This window comes from Mizuhopecten yessoensis, unplaced genomic scaffold (assembly GCF_002113885.1).
Source record: "Mizuhopecten yessoensis strain PY_sf001 unplaced genomic scaffold, ASM211388v2 scaffold4535, whole genome shotgun sequence".
NCBI classification, from domain to species: Eukaryota; Metazoa; Mollusca; class Bivalvia; order Pectinida; family Pectinidae; genus Mizuhopecten; species Mizuhopecten yessoensis.
In genome coordinates, this window is record NW_018405595.1 from 871090 (window position 1) to 896074 (window position 24985).

Below are 24985 nucleotides of genomic sequence, written 5' to 3' on the forward strand. Positions count from 1 at the left end.
CCCCCCCACCCCCACCCCTCCAAAAAAGATGGAAAAAATAATAATTTGGTCACAATGCATAAAGCTAACAAGGCTTCACATAGGTTTCTGGTCACTTCTGTAACCAGCTATGTAATTTAGCATTGAGCATTCATCATAAGTTTACCAGGTACATAACAAGATGCAGGAGGTCTGGGATAATCCCAAAACCAACAAATAACAGCTGATCCTCCCCATTATTGTAACGGTTGGGGGTATCTGTATTTCTTTGCAATGTTTACAAGGAATACGTCTTAATTAGGGTTAACGAACCAGTACAAGTTCTCCGCTCTCTTAACTGAAAACAAAATAACAAGCAACCAGTCTTGGCATAAGTGTATTAATAACACTGGGGTCTGTAATCAGAAGAAAATTTTGCAAATCACATATTTTTTCTTTCGAAAAAACAGAACACATGATCAATCATTTCACCACCACAAAGGGAGATAACTCATGATATGTCACACATACACAAATAACTGCTCCACTCTTGAGTACTGCAGTTATTTGAGTCTAACTTCAGATCAATCAAGGTCAACAGCAGATATTTTTGAGAGAGAGAGTCTCTTATCAGTGTGAGGTTTTAGTATCTAGAGACAGTATACAAGGTTGACAAATAAAAACAACCACACTGTTTACCACTGCCAAACACTGCTAATATAAATGACGTCAAGGTCATGTATTATCCTGAAAAGTCACATTTGAATCATTTTTTCCCCTTTAGAATGTTTGTATGGTTCCTCATAAAAGTTAACAGGGATTATGATGCCCATCATCATGCCTAAGAGTAATGAACTCAATGGAGGTTATTTATCTCCATTATCTCAATGGAGACTTTCTAGTGGAATCACACTAAAAATTCCTGACATAAACATAGAAGCAGGACACTCCAAAAAGACCACATTATTAAAGTGAAAAATCTTAAATCATTCACTCCTACATTTTTAAAATAGACTTGGCCAAGTCTTTGATTTGGTAAGGTTCAAATGTGATTTTAGGGGTGAATGGGTTATCAAAAGGTGCCTACAGAGACACCCCTGCCCTTATTCGACAAACATACACATGTATAGTTAATACAGACAGTGTGAAGAAATGATAGTGATCCCTAATTTTGAAATGAGGGATTAGATCAGTGTTAGTTTTTGTAGTGTTACCAATTACAGGACAACCTGTTCTACAGTCCCCAAATTAATCACCTCACACAATCATGCAGTGGCATACAGCAATTCTTTTCTAATGAACTGAAACCTGCAGAGTTTATAAGAATGCTTGCTACCTCCCGTTGACAAGACAGAGATAGACTAGACATGTAACAAGCCAACCTGAGAGAAGTTCAACAGTCAGTTACAATACAGACAACTCTGAACACACCCTCTGACCACCAGAAAAACCGCTGGACCACAATTTGGTCATTACACTCCATGAAATGTTTATGCCACTGTAATTTTAATACCGACCATCAATACCTTGTAATTGTAGCATTCACACCAGAATATATCCCTGGGCATCAGCTGACCTACCTGCCAATATAACAGTGTCAATACAATCTATTACTCAAAGCCTTGTCAACTCTGTAATTGTTGTTAATAGGATAATATACTACATGTACCTTACATTTTGTTTTGGAGTTCTGTTCCTTCAAAATATAACAATCCATATAAGTGTCAATACAAAATTTATGCAAAGTCTTCCTTATATTTTATTTCTCTTTAACTTTTTTTAAACTTCCTTTATGCAACCAATTTCAAGCATCTAACATATTGAGTTGGAGTTATCTCCCTTTGAGAATTACCAGCGTTTGCAAATAATTCAAAATCGATGTATTCATATTTGTATAAATGTACCAAAGTATTGTCAATGACAAACAAAATCCATATTACCACTACGATCCTCCGATTTGGAACATCTGTTAGGTTTTTCTAGACAAGAACTCTTTTGTTGATTAACTCTTTTGTGGCAGAGACACATATCTCAGTATGGTAACTTACAACTTTAAACATAACTTTTAACAAGATGCTTTTTTGCTTTCAAATTGATGATTTGAAAACAAGAAAATATTTACTTCATATTAACAATAACAAGTGAAATATTGAGACTTTCCTGTAGTACCAAATGAAAGCTGATATTTAAGGCATGGCAAGCCATTCTTAAGTGCTATACAATACATAGATATGCAATTAATACAATTAGCATGTACATTAATCAATACAATTTTTGAGGAATTTGCAGGAGCTGCCTTATTAGGTGCTAACTACTAGTCCTATGCCACCTGGCTAATATCTCCCTATGTGTGTATACCACCTACGCGTGTGCTGGAAATGTAATGTGGTCTGTTTGTAGTAGGACCGTGCTTCCAACGGTATCATTTATAGTGCCACGTCACTTGAACGCTACAGGTCAGATACCGCAACATCCAGTTATATTAATAAATCAAATAAATATCTACGAGAGTGTTTCTCCACCCCAAACCATTTTATACTCCACCTGGGTTGTTGGAGTTGTGAGGTCAGGAGAAAAACACTTTCTCTGAATATTCAATGCGTATGACGACTTAGGGGATCGAACCCCAGCCACCTGCGTGGAAGGCCGGAATGTTAACCACTCAACCAATCCACCCGTATCTTTAAATTTCAAAGCAGCATTGCATGTATTTGTAGTTAAAAGTAGTTTGAAGACAATAAACAGAAGAAAATTCAACTTTTAGAAAATATATGCAGAAGTTGATAAGGCTTTTCACAATTTGATTTAGAACTGACTTAAAGAACATACTTATATGTTACTAGTATACTACAACATTTCTTTCACAAAAACAAAATTGATGATGCATTGATATTTTCTGTGTGGATCTAAATCTGAATACCTAGAAGACATATCTTTATAATAAAGTACAAATGAAATTTTGGAGATGGACATGAGGTATGATGAACCGTCCAGACACCCTGAAGGTAAATAGTTGTGGTTGTTTTGTAGGTGGAGCGAGCTAGACCCCACGCTCCATTAGGTCCCAAAGGCCCACCGACAATAGGTCTTCTGGCCGTATTCACCTATTCACTGGGTGTCACGGGCGACACTGATAGGGTATAACTAAATACAGAATCAGTGAACACATATATTATATAGATACCTGACAATTCTGCACCATCATCATCGTAAGTCATTAATTTCAATTACGAGTTTTTCAAGTTATCAGTGTCATATCGAATACACCACAATCAAATGATTTGCAGAAGTGGATTAGACGGTGATCGAATGGACCAAACTTGAAAGGATAAGCATCTGTCAATTAAATCATAGCTTTAAGGTTGAGTTTCGATGACAAAGGCAAGCTGACATACATAGACATAAATCTTATACTAATTCACCATCCAAGCTGTTATGATTGGTATATTGAACGAATGTACAACATCCAATCCCTATATTACTGTGTAACTGAACATGTTTTTTTCGGGATTCCAATATATCACAGGTCATACTGCCAACATATCACATAAGAAAAGTTTGGCACCTGCATCGCTAATGTTGGGCCCAATTATCTCCCCTTACACGTCATTTACTGTCTGTTTAACAAGTAATAAGTACAACACGGATCTCAGTGAAGGTTCTGTTTGTTTACATGATAAACATATGTACAGAATACTGATAAAGTGTTAAAGCAAATGTGTATTCAAACTATTTATATAACGGGAACCTAATATAAACTCTGCTGACGTAGTTCATGCAAAATTCCGATTACCTGTGCAAGGTAGGAAAGTGCACATCTTCAAACGACATAACAATACATGAATGCACTGTTAAATGCCATCATGTACTACTAAATAACAGCATTCATCTTCATAAAGCCTCCAGGTAACTCAGAAAACGGGCAAAACACGATTTTACGAGAATTACGCACCAACCTATGATAAACAACATACAGATATTGTTTGCATAGCTTTAACCATTGCAGTGTATAAAAGCAGTCTGCTAAACAGCGTACCTGACACCACGCCTCCTATAATTGCCACTTAAAGTAAGTCAGAACAGTTTGAACACATGAATATGATTAAATTAAAATGAAATGGCTGACTTTCATGCTATTGATGGCATATTTCCACAGACAGGTACATCAAAAGCCGACATTCCACATTAATCAGATAGTCTACACCAGGTATGAGACTAAAGTTTACACTACCACAAAACAGATAATATATTACACGTGTCAATCTGCAGAATATTTCTTTAATCCATAAAATATTCTAATATAACCCCCATATTTATGTCTGCAATATACAAACATATTATTGAAGCCTTTTAATGAAAAACTTTTCTTTTCACAGCTTTTATTTCTAGTTAACCTCCAATTTTCTATCAGCGTTGATTATCCTTTTTTTAAACATAACATTTTAATTTTCTGAGATTTTTTTACGTAACATAATTTTATGTTTTTCAAATCTCCGACAAAAAGTATCTTGATCTAAACAGTAGATTTTGTGTTGGTTTATCGATAGTACAAACCTCCTGATAATTCATCAACTTAAATGATGCATATATACTGTATCTTTTAATCGTTCCAGCTTCAACCCTCTAGGTCAATCAAATGTTTGTGATCAATAGGGTTGGTCAGTATCAGAAATACTATCACTTACCTGGACATTTAGGGTCATGTCAAACCTCCGGTAACATATATAAATATGTGTTGCTAAACCAAAAAAACTTCTCGGACATCAAAAATGGCTACAGCCTATGTCGAACAATCCACAATGTCCTGTATTGGAGGCTAACAACTGCTCACCAAGCAAACCCCAGATTCACAAACGCCAAAATCAATACCTAGCCATCAGCTGCCACTGATCAATCTATCCGGCATTGTTCAAGTGCAAAAATTCCACAGACAGCACATGTCTTTTGTGTGAAATGTAAATGGATGTAAATGGTCAAAATCTGTGAAATCTAGCTTGAATTAGTTGGTGACGCTGATAGGCAATTAAAACCGAGCCGAGATGAAACTTGGGATCAATATGTCTCTCAGTCTACTTAATGGTAAGGGGAAACAAGAGCCTGAATCAATGACACGAAATGTCTGTATCAATACTGTCCACTACCTGAGTTAATTGATTGACTTGGTGATATGGTAATCCTGTAACATTTGACCCCACTCTCACCTGTACAACTTAATAAGACGATTAATTTGCAATGATCACAGAATTTCAGGTTATACCAGGTACCTTGTTTTAAATACCCTTTGATAAAATAAATCATCAATATTTGTAATTTGCCCTTCTAAATCATTCAAACAAACTCATACTTTAGAACAAGTCTATAGATGTTCAATACATCAATGAATTGATGATATAAGTATTCTCAGTATAAGTAATTATACATCCGTCTGTTTCTCTACTGCAGCATATCAGCTTCATCACGATCAATCATGATACCCACAGGTACAGTTTTGAATCAATCTTAATCTAAATTAATGAATTTCTTTTCATGACGACATTAAGGTATATCTCCAGTGGTAGTTACAACATTTTGTTTCAAACTTTTGTTTTCTAAAAATCTAAAACATAACTATGCTACATGAAGCAGCTTTTTACCTGCCACGTTTAACAACTTTTTGAGCTAACAGCTTGTATTTTGTAAATTGATGAAATTGATTTTTTATAGGAAAAAAGGTGTTTGAAATTGTGACTTGTGGACAAGTTATTGGACCATAGAAGAAAGAACAATATTTTTGTCAGTGATTCTGACGCAGTGTTAACAAAAATGAGGTGTGTTCAAACTTGTTCTTTAACCTTTGGATGTAACTATGATTTCAGATATTTCCGATACCAAAAGCAATGTTTTCGATGAGATTTGTTTTGTTACAATAAACTTACCCTGGGAAGCATGCCACTGACTGGGGCCAATCTGGGTGGCGCTATCTCCGTGTCATCTCCTTGACCTCTGACATGGCCATTAATAACGCTATCATAGTTATTCTCCAGGAGATCATTGCTATGACAGTTTCTGACATTGCTTGTGCTGTTACTATTACTAAGGTTTCCTGTCATGCCGATTTTTAATCCGGAAGGTGTCCATGTTTTCCGTCGGGAGGGTGGGTGTAGATGCTGATTCTGTTGATTGCTTTGTCCCTTGTAGTACTGTGTGACCCCGCCACTATTGCCATGTCCATTGCCATGTCTTATACCGCGACTGTTACCATGTCCATTGTTGCCATGACTACCATGCCCATTGCCATGGCCTGATGTGTAGGACCTATGTGAATAATCCGACATAAATGATGATACACTAGAAGTCCTCAGTGGGGGGTCTGGGGCAACAGGGGCAGATAACTTCCGGTTAGGAGTATACTGAATGTGTGAATAGTCATCGTACTGATTGCTGGGAGTCGTGTATTCGGAGTCGAAAACAGAATTGAGTATTTCCTGCGACTGCATGGAGAAGTTTGACATTGGAGAGTAGAGTTGCTGTAACCGTGGTGACATTTCTCCATCCGTGAACACCAGGTCTGACGTGGAGTTAGTGCGACTAGCCATGTCTGTTACACCATGTCTGAAACATACAACACAGAATTATGAATTGATGATATATGTAGCAATATTTCATATCTAAAGGTACGAAAACAATTTATTGTATTATATATAATATGTTGTCTACATGGATGGCTGCAAATAAACTGGGATCATGTATAACTTTGTACAAAATAGATGATGATATTGTTATATGGCTATAGTTTACCTAGCTGAAAAAAAGGGATGAGATACATTGTATATCAGTCACAATGATGGGTATGTTTAAAATGTAGCAAGATTTTGTGATCCTGATTTAACTCGTTTTCCAGAAAGGCAGTTGTATTCAGCAGATACATATTTTAAGGACACAAGTTAAAATAACCACAAATCAATTACCTGGTATATAAGTATATATCATACCTAGAACTACCAACGTGTCACCCTAAATGGTTTACATGATAAAAATAAAGTCAGAAGTAATCTATACCACAGTGAGGGTATGCTTGACTGTCAACAATTTTGTTAGCATAAGTTTAAATGTTTGTTTCAGGTTAAACAGAATAAGAGAGTCAAAAATTAACTAGAGTTTTACACAAAATAAGCAAGATTACATTGAAAATCTGTACAAGTTATTTTAGTTGTCAATAGCATTTATTGTACAGGTAACTGTCAATTATCAAAAATATGTACAACTTTTATATGCCTTTGACTATATATTTCAAATTCCTCGTTTTCCTTGACAAAACCATTACACGACTCCATCAATATATAATACAAAGTGCTTTTAGTCAATCACACCAACAATTTACTGGACAAACACAGGCAGTGTAACAAGGATTTGAAATATATGTTAAGTTTGTTAATTAATGAATTTCAAAAATGGTAAACTAAAATAAAATGTGTACAGATGTACATCATTTCCTCCACCTCCGAAGGAGCAAGGTGGATGTTACTTTAAACAACTGTTGACTTTAGCCCTTGGAGAAGACCAGGAAGCCGAAATGTTGGGACTTTCATTCTATACTTAAAATGAAAAGTTCAAACATTTCCAGAAATTGAACTGATAATCTTATGTAACTATAATGTGAGATGTTTTTCACAAACCTCACAGACTTGCCTTTAGTGACTTGCCTCTATTCAGGTACGATCCAAAGGTATGTGGTATAGTCAGGATCCCACGCATCATCAAATCCCCAGTATTCTGACCAGATATGTACAGTTATGTTCTCCGGGATATATGAATATCTACTGATACACTACTAATGTGTTATAGAAATAGCTTGAATCACACGCTATATAAACCGCCACATCTGTGTGACAGATACCACACTACATACCTGTATTTACTGACACACACCGATGTGGGTAGGTGTACATTTTACAGGTAACACATCATCACTTACATTATAAGATAAAGTCAACACTCCAGAGGCAAGATTTGTGCCCGAGATATATCAATAATACACTTGATAACAATCAATCTGCACTTCCATTACCTCCCTGTAAAACTGCAACCCTATCAAACCTGAACAGGATATCATCACTCTTCAAGGTTCCTCCATAAAAAAAAAACATTAAAAATATCTAGTGGTGGATAAAATAGAGCTTTAAGAACAAACAAGCTACAAATCGTCCTCTACCTGGAAATCCACTAAAATATCATTGTCCTATAAATCAGATGATCTGGACAACACCATACCTTTCAGTTTTGGAGCTGAAACTGAAGTGTCCAGACTAACAAGGTTCCACTGTACACACAAACCATAGTGTCCAGACTAACAAGGGTCCACTGTACCCACTACCTAAAGTAACCAGACTAACAAGGGTCCACTGCACACACAAACTATAGTATCCAGACTAACAAGGGTCCACTGTTCCCACTAACTAAAGTAACCAGACTAACAAGGGTCCACTGTACCCACGAACTAAAGTAACCAGACTAACAAGGTTCCACTGTACACACAAACTACAGTGTCCAGACTAACAAGGGCCCACTGTACACACAAACTACAGTGTCCAGACTAACAAGGGTCCACTGTACACACAAACTAAAGTATCCAGACTAACAAGGGTCCACTGTACCCACTAACTAAAGTAACCAGACTAACAAGGTTCCATTGTACACACTAACTAAAGTATCCAGACTAACAAGGGTCCAATGTACACACAAACTATAGTGTCCAGACTAACAAGGTTCCACTGTACCCACTAACTAAAGTATCCAGACTAACAAGGGTCCACTGTACACACAAACTATAGTGTCCAGACTAACAAGAGTCCCCTGTACCCACTAACTAAAGTATCCAGACTAACAAGGGTCCACTGTACACACAAACTATAGTGTCCAGACTAACAAGGTTCCACTGTACCCACAAACCATAGTGTCCAGACTAACAAGGGTCCACTGTACACACAAACTAAAGTGTCCAAACCAACGAGGGTCCACTGTACACACAAACTATAGTGTCCAGACTAACAAGGTTCCACTGCACCCACTAACTATAGTGTCCAGACTAACAAGGGTCCATTGTACACACAAATTATAGTTTCTAGACTAACAAGGGTCCACTGTACACACAAACTATAGTGTCCAGACTAGCAAGGTTCCATTATATAGAAATCTATAAAGAAATCCAATATTTAATTTTCACCATATACACAAACAAAAGGGTATGCAATTAAACAGGTTGGCATGTAAGCAGGGCTCCCCCTGGACCTAAAAAATCAGTAGCCAAAAAAGTAGCCATGTTTGAATTTCAGTAGCCAATTTTTTTAAAACAGTGGCCATACTTTCTCAGCCTCCAACTGTTACGGATAGTTAAAATCATTAAATATTTAAAAAAAAAAATTGAAGTGCAATACTATTCAACAGTAAGACAGAGAAACACATAAGAATTTTAAGTTAAACATGAGTCTAAATATAAACCAACATGTTTTCGTACAAAGTCCCTCATGGTGAAATACAAATATTGTTTGGCTAGAAAGAAATAACAAAACTCCACTGAATAATATAGCGGTATGATATCAAAGAGATGAAAATTGTAAAATAATGAGGGACAAGCTCACCTACTGCGGAATTGTACATACCAAACAATTTGCTGATCATTTGTAGAAGTGTTATACATGTATATATCTCACTCATTCATTTCCCCCCACACTTCTGATCCAACAGTCTCACACAAAACACAGAGTACATCTAGTGGTATAAACATGTGGCACAAAACTTCCCACACGAGAAGTGGAGTGGTATGCTATGAGTTCGGTTTCACATGATAGAAACCGGAAAGAAATGTGATTTCCAGAGAATGTTTTAGCAGCAAATTGAATTTTTTCCCTGTAGAGACGATTGCTAACAGATGGCTGGCACTCAAGTCCATCCAAGGCCAAATTACATAGAACAGCTACCTAGGGATCTACGACAGACAGGTTTACAGGAAGTGGGTACCTAGGGGTTTACAGAGAAAAAGTCCACCAATGACTTGTTCACAGACAGCAGGGCACCTTGGGGTCAAAGACAGATCGTCCACTGCTGGTTTACAAGGAGCAGTCGCCATGACTGGTTGTTAGGGATCTACCCCTTTGGTTCCTTGAAAGACTCTCTGTTGCTGGTTTACAGGGAGCAATTACCTAAGAATTCAAGGGGCAGCCATCCACAAGCAGGAAGTTTCAAATTTAAGTTGCAGGCAGAGACATTTCCATTGAAAGAAATACTCAAAAACTATTAAAGCTATAGTAAAACGTGTCATCCCAAAGTCACTGGGAAACATTTATATCAGATAGCTATTCCGGATACACAAGGTCACATTAAAACGGCTCTCACTGTTATGTATCGTTCCATTAAGGCTTTAAGCTCTTAGGGAATTTTACCCCCAATATCTTAAATAGGACGTACTTCACTTCATGTGTTGCCAATTGCTCATGGTAAATTTTATGGGTCTAGTACGTTGCTTCTCTGGAGTCTTCCATAGTCTAGTGACTTCTCCTGCTTTCTTCAGAGTCTAGTGTTTCAAATTCATAGTCTAATATAGCTTCTCCATTATATTAGGAGTCTAGTCGCTTCTCTGGAGTCTTTCAGAGTCTAGCTATTTCTCTTGTTTTCTTTTGAGTCTAGCTCACTTCCTTTATCTAGCTTCTCTGTAACTTATCAGAGTCTAGCTTCTTTGAATTTTTAGGAAAAAAATTCATTTGACTTATTAGTAGGATTGTAATAGAGTGAGAAGCCCCTGATAAGAGAAATGTTTGAATTAGGTTCTATTATTTGTTATTTGCTCGCACATGCCCATTTGTCTTGAGTCAAGTAATAAACAGGTTAACCTTCAATGTGTGAACATGTATAAACTTAATAAAACTGGTGGTACTCTGCAGCCTGTTTATTGGACTAGTGTAGGGAATAGATTGAGTTTTTTTATTGATCATGATTTTCTGTTAACTAACCAATAATTGCTTTAAAGATAGTGTTTTCACAATATCAAGCTATAATCAATCAAGATTGGTTTGGCTTGGTTTAATTTTGTTTAACATCCTATTAACAGCTAAGGTCATTTAATGACATGCCTCCATGTGTGTAGTGTATGTGTGCTTGTGTGTGTATATGAAAGAGATAGGGTATGTTGGTGTGCTTGCCTCCTTGTGATAGCATGGATCTGATGCCAACTTTATAGTGCTATTTCACTGAAATACAATGCCGAAGGCACCCAGCACAGCACACGTCTGGTCACATTATACTGACAATGGGTGAAACAGTTGTTGCCATTCCCCTAAATGTTGAATGTTAAGCAGGGAATAACTACCATTTTTAAGGACTTTGGTATGTCCTGGCCTAGGGACAGAACCTATTGTCTTCCTCACCTGGGCGAGTGCTCAACATTCAAGCCAAAAGTGAAGTGTTGCCAAGCAAGGCGCTAGGAAATAAAGATAGCTCTCACTAATAAAAAATAAAACAAAAACACTTCAAATGATTTTAACACAAATATCATCAAAATGAAAATTTGAATACAAATGTTTGGTAATACATGTAAAACTGATGCACTCTATGATAAATCAAAGAAATACAACAAATTTCTTTTTTTGTTTTTTTATCATCATAAACTAAAATATTCAAATATTTTGAAGCGTGTACAGTAGAAAAGACACAATAAATTTCACAAAATAACAAATGTAAAAACACTGTTTGCGTAAAACAATTAGCGGATAAAGCTGAACAGATGTGCTGTGACTCAGCAATATCCCAGTAAACATTGGACCTTAATTTCCCCGACAGGGAAGTAATCAGATACGTTTGGAATGTCCACCAACTCATTATAGGAAATATTTGAGGGCTCGGGTAGTACATAACATTTAAGCTGATCATTGTTTTTGTTCCTATGTTGTAACAGGGAGTCGTTAGACAGCTATTAGGGAGGGACAGGTCATGATAAATTACAAAGCCTTTGTCGGGAACTGACATTACACTGTCCAGTGGATTATAATGTATAGGCAGGAGGGATTCAGGTTAGGGCCTTCAGAGATAACATCAAGCTAGGATGAGTAACAATAGTAGGTTAGCCTTTGTGCTCATCACTGCTTCAGTGACACTTTAACAGTCCATGGAGTAAAAGTTTATGGCTCCTGTTCTGAAATAGTAAACTTTCGTTGCAATCTGTCTATCTCTTGTAGACCCACAGTTGCCAAGTGGTTAAGGCGTCTGACATTCTGCTACCACTAGCCCTCCACCACTTGGTCACGGGTTCGAGACCTACGTGGGGCAGTTGCCAGTTACTGGGCGTACGTAGGTCGTGGTTTTTCTCAAAGAACGCTGTTAATAGGACATAAATCAAAATCAAACCATTAACTTTAGCCTATTCAAATTTCGACAAAGCTAACAGTTCAGTTCATTTGGAAAGGGTAAGTTCCTGACAAATATTCAAGAACTATCTTATGTAGAGATTAGAGCCATGTTAATATGTACTTCAATAATCAGAGAAAAAATCTGAGAACCTATCACCAGAAAGTTTCCAAAACAACAACTAATATTCAGAAAACATTTTGAGAATCCACAAAACTTGCATTTCTGATGTTTACATTAGAAGAACATTTAAAGTGAAAATTACCTATTCAATAATCAGGTTACCTCATACTGGTGGAATTAGTTTTGGAAAACAAACTGTTCAAATTTATAAGATTCAATTACATTCTGTATGTACATGTATACGTTTTATTTGCTAGACTGGAGGCATAAGTACATAGCGGAGTGAGTAAATAAGTGTATATTTATGAATTCAACGCTACCGGTAATAGCAATGTACATTCAATAAGAGGATTTTTTTTTAATATTATCATCCTAAAGTATAAAATCTTTTTAATAAGGCAATGGGCTTATTGTTGAGGATTGGTTCAGCACAGATGAAATATGATATGCATACATATGGCAACTCTGTTAAATTTGATTTCCAAACGAACTGATCTCTTTGTTCCCATATTCCTTAATATCCATTTATTGTCTTCATGCATCAACCTCTTAACACTTCACATGTTCTAGCCTTTCACAGCACAAAATAAAATGATAACTTTGCAAGCCATTTAAAAAAGTGCTAAACCCATCAGCCTACTGCAATGCATCTTAAATTAATCATGATTTATTTTAAATTAATAGAAGTTTTGTGATTATAAGTTACATTTAAAATTTTAAATAGAAAATTCAATTTGTCACTTTTTTTAATTGGTTCATAAGAATACGGGTTTCTACTTCTTGTATTAATTAGAATTTATGAACAATCTTTAATTATATCTTATTGTGAATCATTGATGGCAAAATGTATTAATTTGCATAGAATCCTTCAAGATTCTCTTTCTACTGAAACAGATGATGTGTCTGTAGCCGGAACTAATGACACGGCCAGCTGTCTTTATCCATTAATACATAAAACCCTTCACATGAAGATAAATTACCATCATAAGGGCTTTGTGAGAATGAATTACAATCCAAATTTAAATAATTTCCCCAAACTACAAACACAAACCAATCTGATGATAAGACAAATTCATAATGTGATTGTTTCATTATGTCTTTGAGGTCACATAGTTATAAATTTCAAATCCACCAATACCTAAGGGCCTTCAGATGCTATCAACAGAACGAATGCTGATCCAAATTTGTTAAAACCTCAGATAAAACTATAAACACTAACCTATTTGGTAATTTGACAGTGAAAACCTGACAATATCGCTACACTTGAAAGCTAATCTCTAGATCATGCGACAGAAAGTGTCATCATTTCAGTTTGTGTCACAAGAGGCTCAATTACAAAATGAGATACAACACACAGATATCATTACCGAACTATTTATAGATTTCATACTTTTGTGTACGATATTTGAGACACGTAATCTAGTTTACTGGCTGCTGACATGCAGGGTTTATGTTTATGTCTACTTTATCAAATATTCATCACAATGTTAGTGGGAGATACAAATCTTCTCTAAATTCATCAACGTTTTGTCTTTAATTTAATGTACTGGTAATTTAATGTTCTGGACATTGTTTTGTTGGTATTTCACTGTTAACTTATTTATCTCCCTAAATGGACAGAAGCTTTTATTCTTAATTCTGTAGAAATGATCACCACCATTTTGTATTAATTATATTATAAAATATTTATTTTTATATAATAATTTTTATTAAATTTACTTCTGGACATCCATCAGCTTTTTTATTGTTATCAAATATATTTTTCTCAAAAAGTGAAAAAAACAAATGTCATCCCTATCCCTTCGTTGATGAATTATCCCCCTTGAGCAAAAGTCAGGATTTTAACCAACTCTGTTGGTTTTTATCAGCATGATGACACAACAGTTGTGGGTTTCCTAGTAAACATTAGTCTGATATCTGATGTATTTTCTCACCTAGAAACATAAAAAGGCCACAAATCCATTTAAAACATGAATATCAATAAGACCCTGATGGTATCACAGACCTCTTCCGTATCGTAATGCTAATTTTTCTTTGACAAAACTGGTCATTTGCATGCGACTCAGAGGTCAAAGATCAGACCTTCAGGATGTAAACAATACTTTAAAAAGATATCAATGTCCACATTTATGGCCCAGAATAAATGTGTGTTTAAATTAACCCCCAAACCACCACAGAACGTTTCATAATTATATCTTAGTCATATGATAATACAGGAGGTTTTGGTTAATGACCTAAGGGACAACATACTTAACTCTGACTAATTATGAATGGTATATGTTAATTAGTCTGTATATGAACCTACAGGTGAGACATATTTTTCATACCTGTGTATATAATACCTTACCTTTACTTTAAAATTCAACATGACATTGAATAGAATTCATCACCTTAAGTAGCATGGTTGTTGTAAACACAATGGATACATTTTTATTTTGTATCAATATGTTATGTTTCAGTAAAACAGAATATGAAGCAATGACTCATTCCAGACCAGCAACATTCTCCAAAGCAGTATTCTGTCCAAAGGTCCAAACACCACTAGCCCAGCCTTTACTAATCTAGAGGTCCTCCAATCTCTACAGCGTGCAGTAATAACCCAAGATTCTCCACAATTTGAACAGTATTCTAGCCCAAAGTCTTCCAACATCTAGCCTTATTCTACACAGACCAATATATTCTGAAAATAGGTCTCCCAAACTCTACATGGAGTAGTCCTGACCAAAGGTTTTTAAAACATCAGATCAGTATTTTGGCCCAATTAAGGAACTCACACCTTTAGCCAAATTCTAGACAGAGTAGTATGTTTTGACCAATGGTCTTCCAAACTATAGATGGATCGAGCACTACTGACTCAACATTCTTCCAAATATGAGCAAAATTCTGACCCATTAGGTCCATACATATGCTGTATTACCTGGGATATTTAGTTGCAATGATCCACCTGGTCAAGATCCTGTATCTTGTATCCAATCTGACCAAATGAGTTCTGATCAAGTCAATATCCTATATGTCCAGATCAAACGGTGTCCAGAAGCAACCCAGCCTATATCCTTGCCTAGTCCAGATCTGATTCATTTGATTCTTAAATACCTTATATAATAATATATCAAGGTTTTTATCAGATTGGCTGGTGTTACAGGAGTGTGCCTATATATATGTTGTACATGTACAGTAGGGTGGGAAGCAGGTGATAAGCTCCTGTAGAGTCCTGCTATCTGACCTGTAAAACATTCCCACCCTCTTTCAGTTTTCCTGTTTACCGTATTTACTCTATAAATACATTCTCACTCAATCTTGTTTACTGAATACCATTACATCAGAAACCGTTTTCCCCCTTTTAATATATGTCAAGTTACAGATGTTTACTATAAAGGAACTAGAAAACTGACAAAGTGAAAAACTTAAGGCCCCTTCATGTGTTTGTCGTTAAAAAAACCTATTGCACATATCTATATATCTAGAAAGTGTTTACAAATATACACACCCCACTGCCTGATATAGTAAATAAATTACACCACTACTGCACATCTACATATCACAGTGAATGCTCTTTGGATTATACAATGATCTCTCGAAACGAAAGCATCCATGGATGTATAGTCCCAGAGTCTATTTTAAGTAACAGTGACCTTGAACTTCACCTAGAACTTTTCAAATCCTAGTTATGCAAAGCCTAACATCACCATGTCAAATATAAAAAGAATAGTCTTCTGGATTCTGAGGTAACTTTCAGAAACAAAAGTGTGGACAGATAACCAGACGGACACTGATTACTACAGGGCAGATGGATCTCCAATAAGGGGGTCCTAACTACTATCTAGTGCTTGTGGGTAGTACAGACATTTGTCAGAACGTTTATTAGCAGAACTACTGTCCAGTGCTTGAAGTGGTAGTAATGTCAGATTGCATGTTGTTAAGTAAAATTTGGAAAGTGTTATTCATGTTATGTGCTGTTTGATAAAATCAAATTAATTCTTAATGTTATCAGACAAAATCTGGCAGGGCATGAATACAAATCATTCCTACCTCCCTGTCTGTCTGGTACTCCTATAAACTGGCTACCTTGTCTAGCCTCACCCCGTTTAACTTCTTATAAACTAGAGGCAAGGTCAAGACAGAACAGACACCAAACATGCTGACATTTCACTTTTCAAAACTAAATCCTTTTCATGTGTTGACATTGAGATTTGAAAGTGTGCATAAGCTATCTCAGAATTTGTCTGTATCTTTCATGAAAGCCTTAAATTTACAGATATGCTACCTTGAAAAAATAACCAAGTGACAGTAAATATAAAAAAGTTTTGATACATTTAAATTCTTTTACATTATTAATTCACTGGGTATGGATAAGACTTTTTAAGTAAATATGCAGCATGATGATAATTCATAATATTCCCTTGGAACCTTAATGGCACCGGCACCGTAGTCTGCAGCATTCTACAACATCAGTGTGTTGATTGATCTGGGTTTGAACAATGGAGTCATCACTGAGGTCACTATAAAGCTTGCTATTAATGCATTTGTCAAATTTGTATCTTCATTATGTTGAAGTCAATCAGACAATGAAGTTAACTTTGGCATAACCATTGACCATAACTATTTGATCAGTGTCATTTGGAAGCTTCAATATCGAAAATATAAGGCAACATCTGTATCTAGGTCAAAAATAACTAAAGATTTAGAAGTGAAAATATGAGGATTGAACACAATTTTTGTAATGCTCATGCTGGAATGAACACGAATCAGTTACATGCACATTCACAACGAAGCCCTTCAATATTTGTAACTGATATGCATTCATCCAAGCATTTAATTGAAAAAATGTGGTTCAATACTTTGGTGTAATCCAAAACATGTGTTATCTTCAAAGTTCTGTAACTGGTGTAATAAAAAACTTTTGTAATTTGAGAATGGAATATCAATGGAATATCTGAAATCCTGTGTAATACAAAAGCACTTAAGCAGATATCTACACCAAACTGGTTTAAGCATAAATTTTCCGTTTAAACAGGTTCCACAGATTGAGAAATTTAAATCAATTGAAACTATTCGGAAAAGTGCAAAAAGATTTTTAATAGGTCCCTGCTGACAGTATTTATACAGTATTTATACAGTATTCATACAGTATTTATACAGTATTCACCTAAAATGACGTTTAACTGTAAATAAATAAATCTGTAAGATACGTGTAAACATAATCGATCTGGGATCATCCATCAACAAGCTGGCATCCATCAGAAAATATTTATGTTAATTGATATACTGACAATTTTTATTGTGTACAATTACCGTTACACGGAGTGCTCTCCCATTATTACTGTTTTATGGCTAAATAGCATTTAAGCAGGTCCATTAAACCAGACAAGCCATAAAAAGATAAATCAAAATTATAGAAAAGAAAAAACGTCAAGCACACCTGTCGTATACAAGATGCATGTACAAATATTTGTAAAGATCCTTGAGATGGAATTTCCTATGACTATGTGTAATTATTTTTCTAAAAATAACCCAAAACACAGTGTTTTTGGAGTTTCATGTACTATGGGTGGACATTTTATCATTTGATCTTTAAATCTGTCATGTAAAAATATCTCGCAGGGTGAACTGTTCACAGTGTACACTGTATAAAGACAGTATATATTCCATAACCTCTCCTGTTATCAGTTCTGGTACACACTTATATCATTATTTATTCCAGGTCTTCACCAAATAAAGACTGCCTACCAAAATTTAGAACAGTCCCTATCAGAATACACAGTAAAATCTATCTAATTCAAACATCCAATATGACGCTGTAGTCCTATTACTTATGAAAAAGCTTTACCGAATACCAAGACCCATGTTAATCTGACACCCTGCCTAATCTCACCGATATGTTGTGTCCCATTGGACGTCAGATAAGACTGGTTAATCCAAACAATATGTCGTAACCCAAAGGGTGTCAGATTAGACAGATTAATGTGACTAATGTGTTGATGTCCCACAGGTGTCAGATTAGACAGTTTAATTTGACCATTGTGTTGTTGTGCCAAAAGGTTGTCAGATAAGACAGGTAAATCTGAACACAGGTGTAGGGTTAGCCTGTGTTGGGTTAGATAGGGTTCACTGTATAATAAATCAGAGACAGTCCCGAAGGTCTGGTCTCGTGGAAACAGATGGTAAATTTCCATTTAAAACAAATTCTGAGAGATATATTTTCTAGTGAAAACAAAATTCTTGGACTTATCCATCAAATGAAGAGACCTGTTCCCCTTTCTAACAAAGTTGAGTTCTTTTTTAAAATTGCAAGATTTGGAAAGGAATTACAAGTATTTGCCAAAAGAACAATCATGAGTTCTTACTATGGTGATACATATATATGTATAATCTACCAACATTTACAATCAGGACAAAAGATGATTACTAGCTACTTGAGCTGTCATCAGACATCGGATTCTTCTGACATATTTAGGCTTACGTAGGCGTCACCATAGCAACAGCTAAAAGTACATGTACATACAGCAGGTGTCTTGAATTTTAATTTAAGGAAACTTTAAAGTGCAAATTAATTACAGGTAATTAGCCACAATGTAGTGATTACCTTACAAAGGTTCCTTTGTTTCATTTATATTGCATCGCCAAGTAACACTTGGCGTGGAAAGGTTAGCCAACAGTGTTAATTAGCAAAGGTCAAAGGTTACTCACGTTCATTTAGAGTTAAGATTATATTGTACACACAAAGAGGAAATGGCAATTTGATTAGTAAATGACATTGAGTCTTGTTAAGAATATGTTTCAAATGCAAAAGATGTGAAGTGATTAAGAAAACCTATCATTGCAGTAAATAATAAAGCACAGCTGCAATTTTCCACTGCTCAACAAATGCCCAAGGGCTATACAATTCAATATCTGAAGAAAATGTCTTAATTTGGTTTCAAAATATTTTCAAACATTTTTGTCATGACCTGATATCTCAAATACTCAGTCATGTACAAATTAACTGAGGCCCTGATGGCTTTTTGCTGTGTATTTCAACTGGATTATGTAATAGACCTTTTCACATTTAATCTGACATGAAGTTTGTATTCAAAACAATGCGTTATGAAAGCTGCAAAAAATTCATACAGAAGTACAATTTTATTTTAATAAATTAAGTTAAAAATAAATAATCTAATCGAATGTTAATTTTAAGCCTTCTTAGCCAAAAAACCCAGTGTAAATGTAGTTGTATGCAAAACTTTTGGCAATCACGATTCTTCTAAATCATGAAGCCAAGATAACAACATTGAGGACAATACATAAACACCACTTATATTCCTCTGACTTATCCACTAGTTCTATTACTTGCTTGAATCCTATATATTATGCCCCTAACTTACAGAATTCACAAAATTATCACACTAAAGAAGTACTTACTTGACAGCAGAATCAAGATTTCAATGTGATTATAAGTTCAGTGATGATAGTGACTGCAACAGTGACGGTCGACATTTGATGTACACCGCAACACAACAACAATCCAATCACGGACGAACGACGTGGATGATTAAAATTTAAACACATCTAATGCACACTTTGAACACTCAATAGAAATCCCATCTGAATCAAACATGGACTATGAAAAAATAACATGACAAAACCTCGAGATCTGAGGTGGCAGTGCCAATAATCTGTGGACAAACACACAAGTCTAACACTAATATAAACTAATAGATTTCACACTAATACCAGCCAACATCAATGATCCTATTGATTTTTCACCATCAAATTTCCTCTTTTTCGGCCTTATCAGCATTTTTGTTGTTTAGTACATAAACCCTACCTCTATACATATCGTATGTACAGATATAAATACAATGTAAAACCTATACAGGAATTTGTAGAAGTCACGCAGTCATTTGATCACCTGCTGAAACTGTGGTTGATGGTACAACGTCATGAAAAAGCATAATTTTCAGTCAGCTCGGTTATAATGCAGTTACAAGACAAGCAAGCTGCATCAATACATGTACATTCCGTGAAACTCCTTCCTTGACAGAAGCCGTCTATGTTTTAGAGCGCTAAAGCTCCTTGCAATCATCCTGTGCAGGAATTACACTCCGAAAGAAGCTTTAAAACTCAGATTTTAACATGTATATGTTACACACAACACGAGCTGTTTCCATGGCAATCAAATTCACAGATGTTTCACTTTACGACATTTTCATGAACCAATATTCTCAGTGAGTACCTTGCAATTTCCAGTTTTCTTAGCTTAGAGGGTTAAATGGGTCCTTCAGCCTTGACAATCATGCCACAATTATGTTCAGCAGTGAATGTATTTATTGCTGTCCTAGTAGCCCATATGTTACCGATGATAGTGTTTGGTCTCGACAATAAGAGTTGTATACAGGCGTATAACAATACTGATCCTCATTTTCACAATATATCCATCACACTCTTTAATAATCCCTGAAATTTGATTCATGGAGACTTCTAATGGTTTTGACCTTCCGGGGTGGAGAAATAATTAATTGTATAGTCTACAGAATCGCTGAAGCAGAACATCCATGGACCACAAAGGACAAGGTATCCTCCGATCTCAAGCCGTAACATGATGGAGCATAGAGGGGTCAGATTCTGTATGGGGTCAATGTGGTGTGACACATTTTTGATGGGTAGTTATACCCCTGACCAGTAGTGGCTGACCGTAGGCCCTTAGGTTGTTTGATCGGGTCCCAGGAACAACACCATCTGTCTGATAACCGGTTAGATCTTTTGACCCTTTAACACTGCAGGTTGAGTTGTGACAGGGCCCGAGGACAAGTTTGAAATCCCCACCTGAAGCGAAACATTGTACTGTTGGAAGTCCCTGCAAGGACCACAGAAAAACTACCCCTATTCTTTGCACTGTTGGAGGGTTATTATATATAGTCGCAACTGAACCAGTATTACAGTATTCTGTAATGTCAGAAGTCCCCAGGACAAGTACAATGCTTATCTTACTGTTACATTGAGACTTGCAGCTTTATTCTACCTTATTGTAACATGGAGACTTGAGGAATGCTAAGACTTAAATGTGATATGGAGACTGTAATCTACCTTACTGTGACATTGAGACTTAAGGGTGTATGCTATCTTACTGAGACATGGAGACTTAAGGGTGTATGCTACCTTACTGAGACATGGAGACTTAAGGGTGTATGCTACCTTACTGTGACATTGAGACTTAAGGGTGTATGCTACCTTACTGTGACATTGAGACTTAAGGGTGTATGCTACCTTACTGAGACATGGAGACTTGAGGGTGTAATCTACCTTACTGTGACATTGAGACTTAAGGGTGTATGCTACCTTACTGTGACATGGAGACTTAAGGGTGTATGCTACCTTACTGAGACATGGAGACTTAAGGGTGTATGCTACCTTACTATGATATGTGTCTCCTTCAAAAAAGAGTTTCACACTAAAAAATCTATGAAACATCTTTTATCAATTGCAATTTGGATTTGTATCAAAACTTGATTACTATTCAAAAAAGTACATAGAAATGTATTCGTGGATAACATTCCAATATTGCTGAATTTAAAAAGGTGACGTTAAATATTTTTTTAAAGGAGACATCTAATTAGAGCACACAAATTGCAAGTAAGAAATATAAGGTGGTAGACATCATTATTCAACAGACATCAAGACATGAAGTATTCCAGTACCCCATGTATTGATCCTGCTCAGGGTGTTTTGCAAGCTTCCATTCCAGTCCAGCTCTGGACCCTTGGAGCGAAAGATATTGGGACGACCCCTTCCTTTCTTACACTCCGAGCCACCAGAGCTGGACGTAGCTCTATACCATACCTTGTGTCCTGGTCATCTTCCAGACTCAGTGTGGTCATATTTCAGTGTCAATAGGGTGGATTCTTAAGCATACTTTGTTTACATCCACCTGGTCTGATATTTGAGTCAGTTTTAAAATTTTATCACACAGAGACCTGGCATAGAGTCTGACACCCAAGATAAACAGGTGGAGACTAATCTCCTGACTTGGTGTGAAGGTTTTTGAAATACAGTTATCAGGTCAATCTGAATTAAATAAATGAAAATTTCTCACTGGATGAATATGGATTTAAAAATTTGTTTAAAGCTTGACACGAAAGATAAACAGTTTTACAGTAAGGCGACCCCCAGTTAATGACGACTTAGAGTAACTGGGTGCTGGGATATTTAGGGGATATGATTATATGTTATCTCTGTTTGACTAGAGAGTTCGACCCCAGATAATACCCTCGCGTTCAAGGGCTGGGATTAACACTGGATCAAAAGACAGCTTCGACTTTTACCTCTCTCAACAATGTCCGTCAAACTATGTTGACCACCAAAAGTTCATGAAAAGTGTCCACCGACTGTGTTCATTTTCATCTAGTGACTTATACTGACCACCAAAAATCCATGAAAAGTGTCCATTGACCATGTTCATTGCCGTCTCAGTGGCCATCATTATAAGTCAATACTATTAGACAATATCAATAGATTTAAATTTCATCCATTTGGACAGTGACAATGTGGTTGCCATCTAGTGGCCATCATTATAAGTCCATACTATTAAATAATATCCATAGATTTAACTTTCATCACTTTGGACACTGACATTGTGGTTGCCATCTAGTGACCATCATTATAAGTCAATATTATTAGACAATATCAATAGATTTAACTTTCATCCCTTTGGACAGTGACAATATGGTTGCCATCTAGTGACCATCATTATAAGTCCATACTATTAAATAATATCCATAGATTTGACTTTCATCCCTTTAGACAGTGACAATATGGTTGCCTTCTAGTGACCATCATTATAAGTCCATACTATTAAATAATATCCATAGATTTGACTTTCATCCCTTTGACCATTATATATATCACTACGTTTGATATCATATGACAATATATTCATCAATTTAATGACCATAAAAATCTACGAATAATTTCCATCTTGGTACATTGCACGTGACAGTTGAGATCATTTTTGAACTATTGGACAGTGTCCATCATAAGCAAATTGCCTTTTTTCTCTCTGGACATTGACCATAGTGATAGGGTTACGGGTAGGAAGTAGCAAAAGGAAGATGTGTGTTTAATTGAACAGTCGCAACCCCAGACTTTCTCTAAGCTGAGGACTCAGCTCTTATCTACTGAGCTAATCAGGAAATTCCCTCTTACCAAATTAAAGCTTATAAAATGACTTCCACATCATTCACAGTGCAATTCCTTTAAAATGGCTTTGTACCTAACTTTCTCTAAGCTGAGGATTCAGCTCTCATCTACTTAGCTAATAAGGGAATTCCCTCACAACAGCATGTTATATACTTGAGGCTAATTAAGGTCCATCTCACTGTACAGAAGTGATTCAGATGTACATGTAAATGTCAAAAACAAATATACATACATACTGCTAGGCCACATAAAATCCTCCATCGCTTCACAGTGAATGACTAGATCCCAAGTCGTCCGTTATGAGTAAACATTGTCCAAAGACTCGAGTTCATAAAAAGTCACTCCTACTCATTTTGATTTGTTTAAAACCTTTCTTTTTTTAAATGTGTCATTCCTTCGGAATCTCATTTAATGAAACCAGTCCAAAATACTTATACACGAACATTTATATATTATCATATAATTTACATCACACGCGAGTACAAAGAAACGAAGGCGTAAAAATGTACTCCCGTTACTGTCTTTTAAATCATTATACACCTGGTATTATACTATTGATGTGTGATCCTCAGTCTAAAACGAACTTATCAATCGAGGGCAATTATAACGTAAGAAAACTTCTCCTACCTGCAACTTACCTGTTACTAACAGTTTTTATGACATCAACTTCCCGAGGTGAATCAAAGGAAATAGGGACCTATCAATCAGTCTGCGTACCTGTATGGCCAACGAGATTTTATACAGGTGTACTTAGATATAAACCCTGTATAGTGTTACCTTTAATAAGGAGAGATTTCAAAGGTGAGTCTACGAACCATGAAATAGAGCCGACTTTTAATTTTATGGATGTCTGCTATTTCACTGTATCCAAATTACATATATGAATGCAGAAAGTTACAAAACCCACTGACCCGATTTAGCATTGCATTATGATTGCGGGATTTACGTGTACATTTTTATTTTTTGCTCCGATGTCTGGTTCAAATAAAAGCGTTTTTATTGAAATTATATTTTTGAGTCCCGTCTCCAAATCCGCCCCTACATCCGTTACCATGTCATAACAGGCCAGTGGACAATGTTGTAACAAAGGTCCTCACAGACACTTTATTACCACACCTCTGGTCCTATGAATGTTCCTTAAAAAAAAAATCAAAATTCCTTAACTTCATTTTCTGATAGGAAAGTTTCACTCAAGTTGAGAAACAATTTTTCCATCACTCTAATATTGCTTTCTGATGGAAAAACTAAAGATAAAAAAAAAATCCTTATGACTTTTCATTTTCCTGATTCTTTTTTTTCTGTCCAGAAGAACAAAGATGATCTTGCTGACTTATTTGGTAACTGACATTGAACCAAA

At 35.9% G+C, this 24985-nt stretch overlaps 1 protein-coding gene across 2 annotated transcripts in view; it reads right to left on the minus strand.

Annotated features, from left to right (window-relative positions):
* LOC110449225 (leucine zipper putative tumor suppressor 2 homolog) overlaps positions 1-24985 on the minus strand; it is a 106786-nt gene that overhangs the window by 31578 nt on the left and 50223 nt on the right. Inside the window, exons 1-2 of one of the 2 annotated variants that reach the window (XM_021495947.1) lie at positions 23861-23892; positions 5874-6549 (exon numbers count right to left, since the gene is read on the minus strand). In XM_021495947.1, the coding sequence (XP_021351622.1) occupies positions 5874-6549; positions 23861-23889 (705 nt within the window). In that variant the 5' untranslated portion in view covers positions 23890-23892. Of the gene's footprint in view, positions 1-5873; positions 6550-23860; positions 23893-24985 lie in introns of those variants that run through there. The other variant, XM_021495946.1, reaches the window with a different exon arrangement.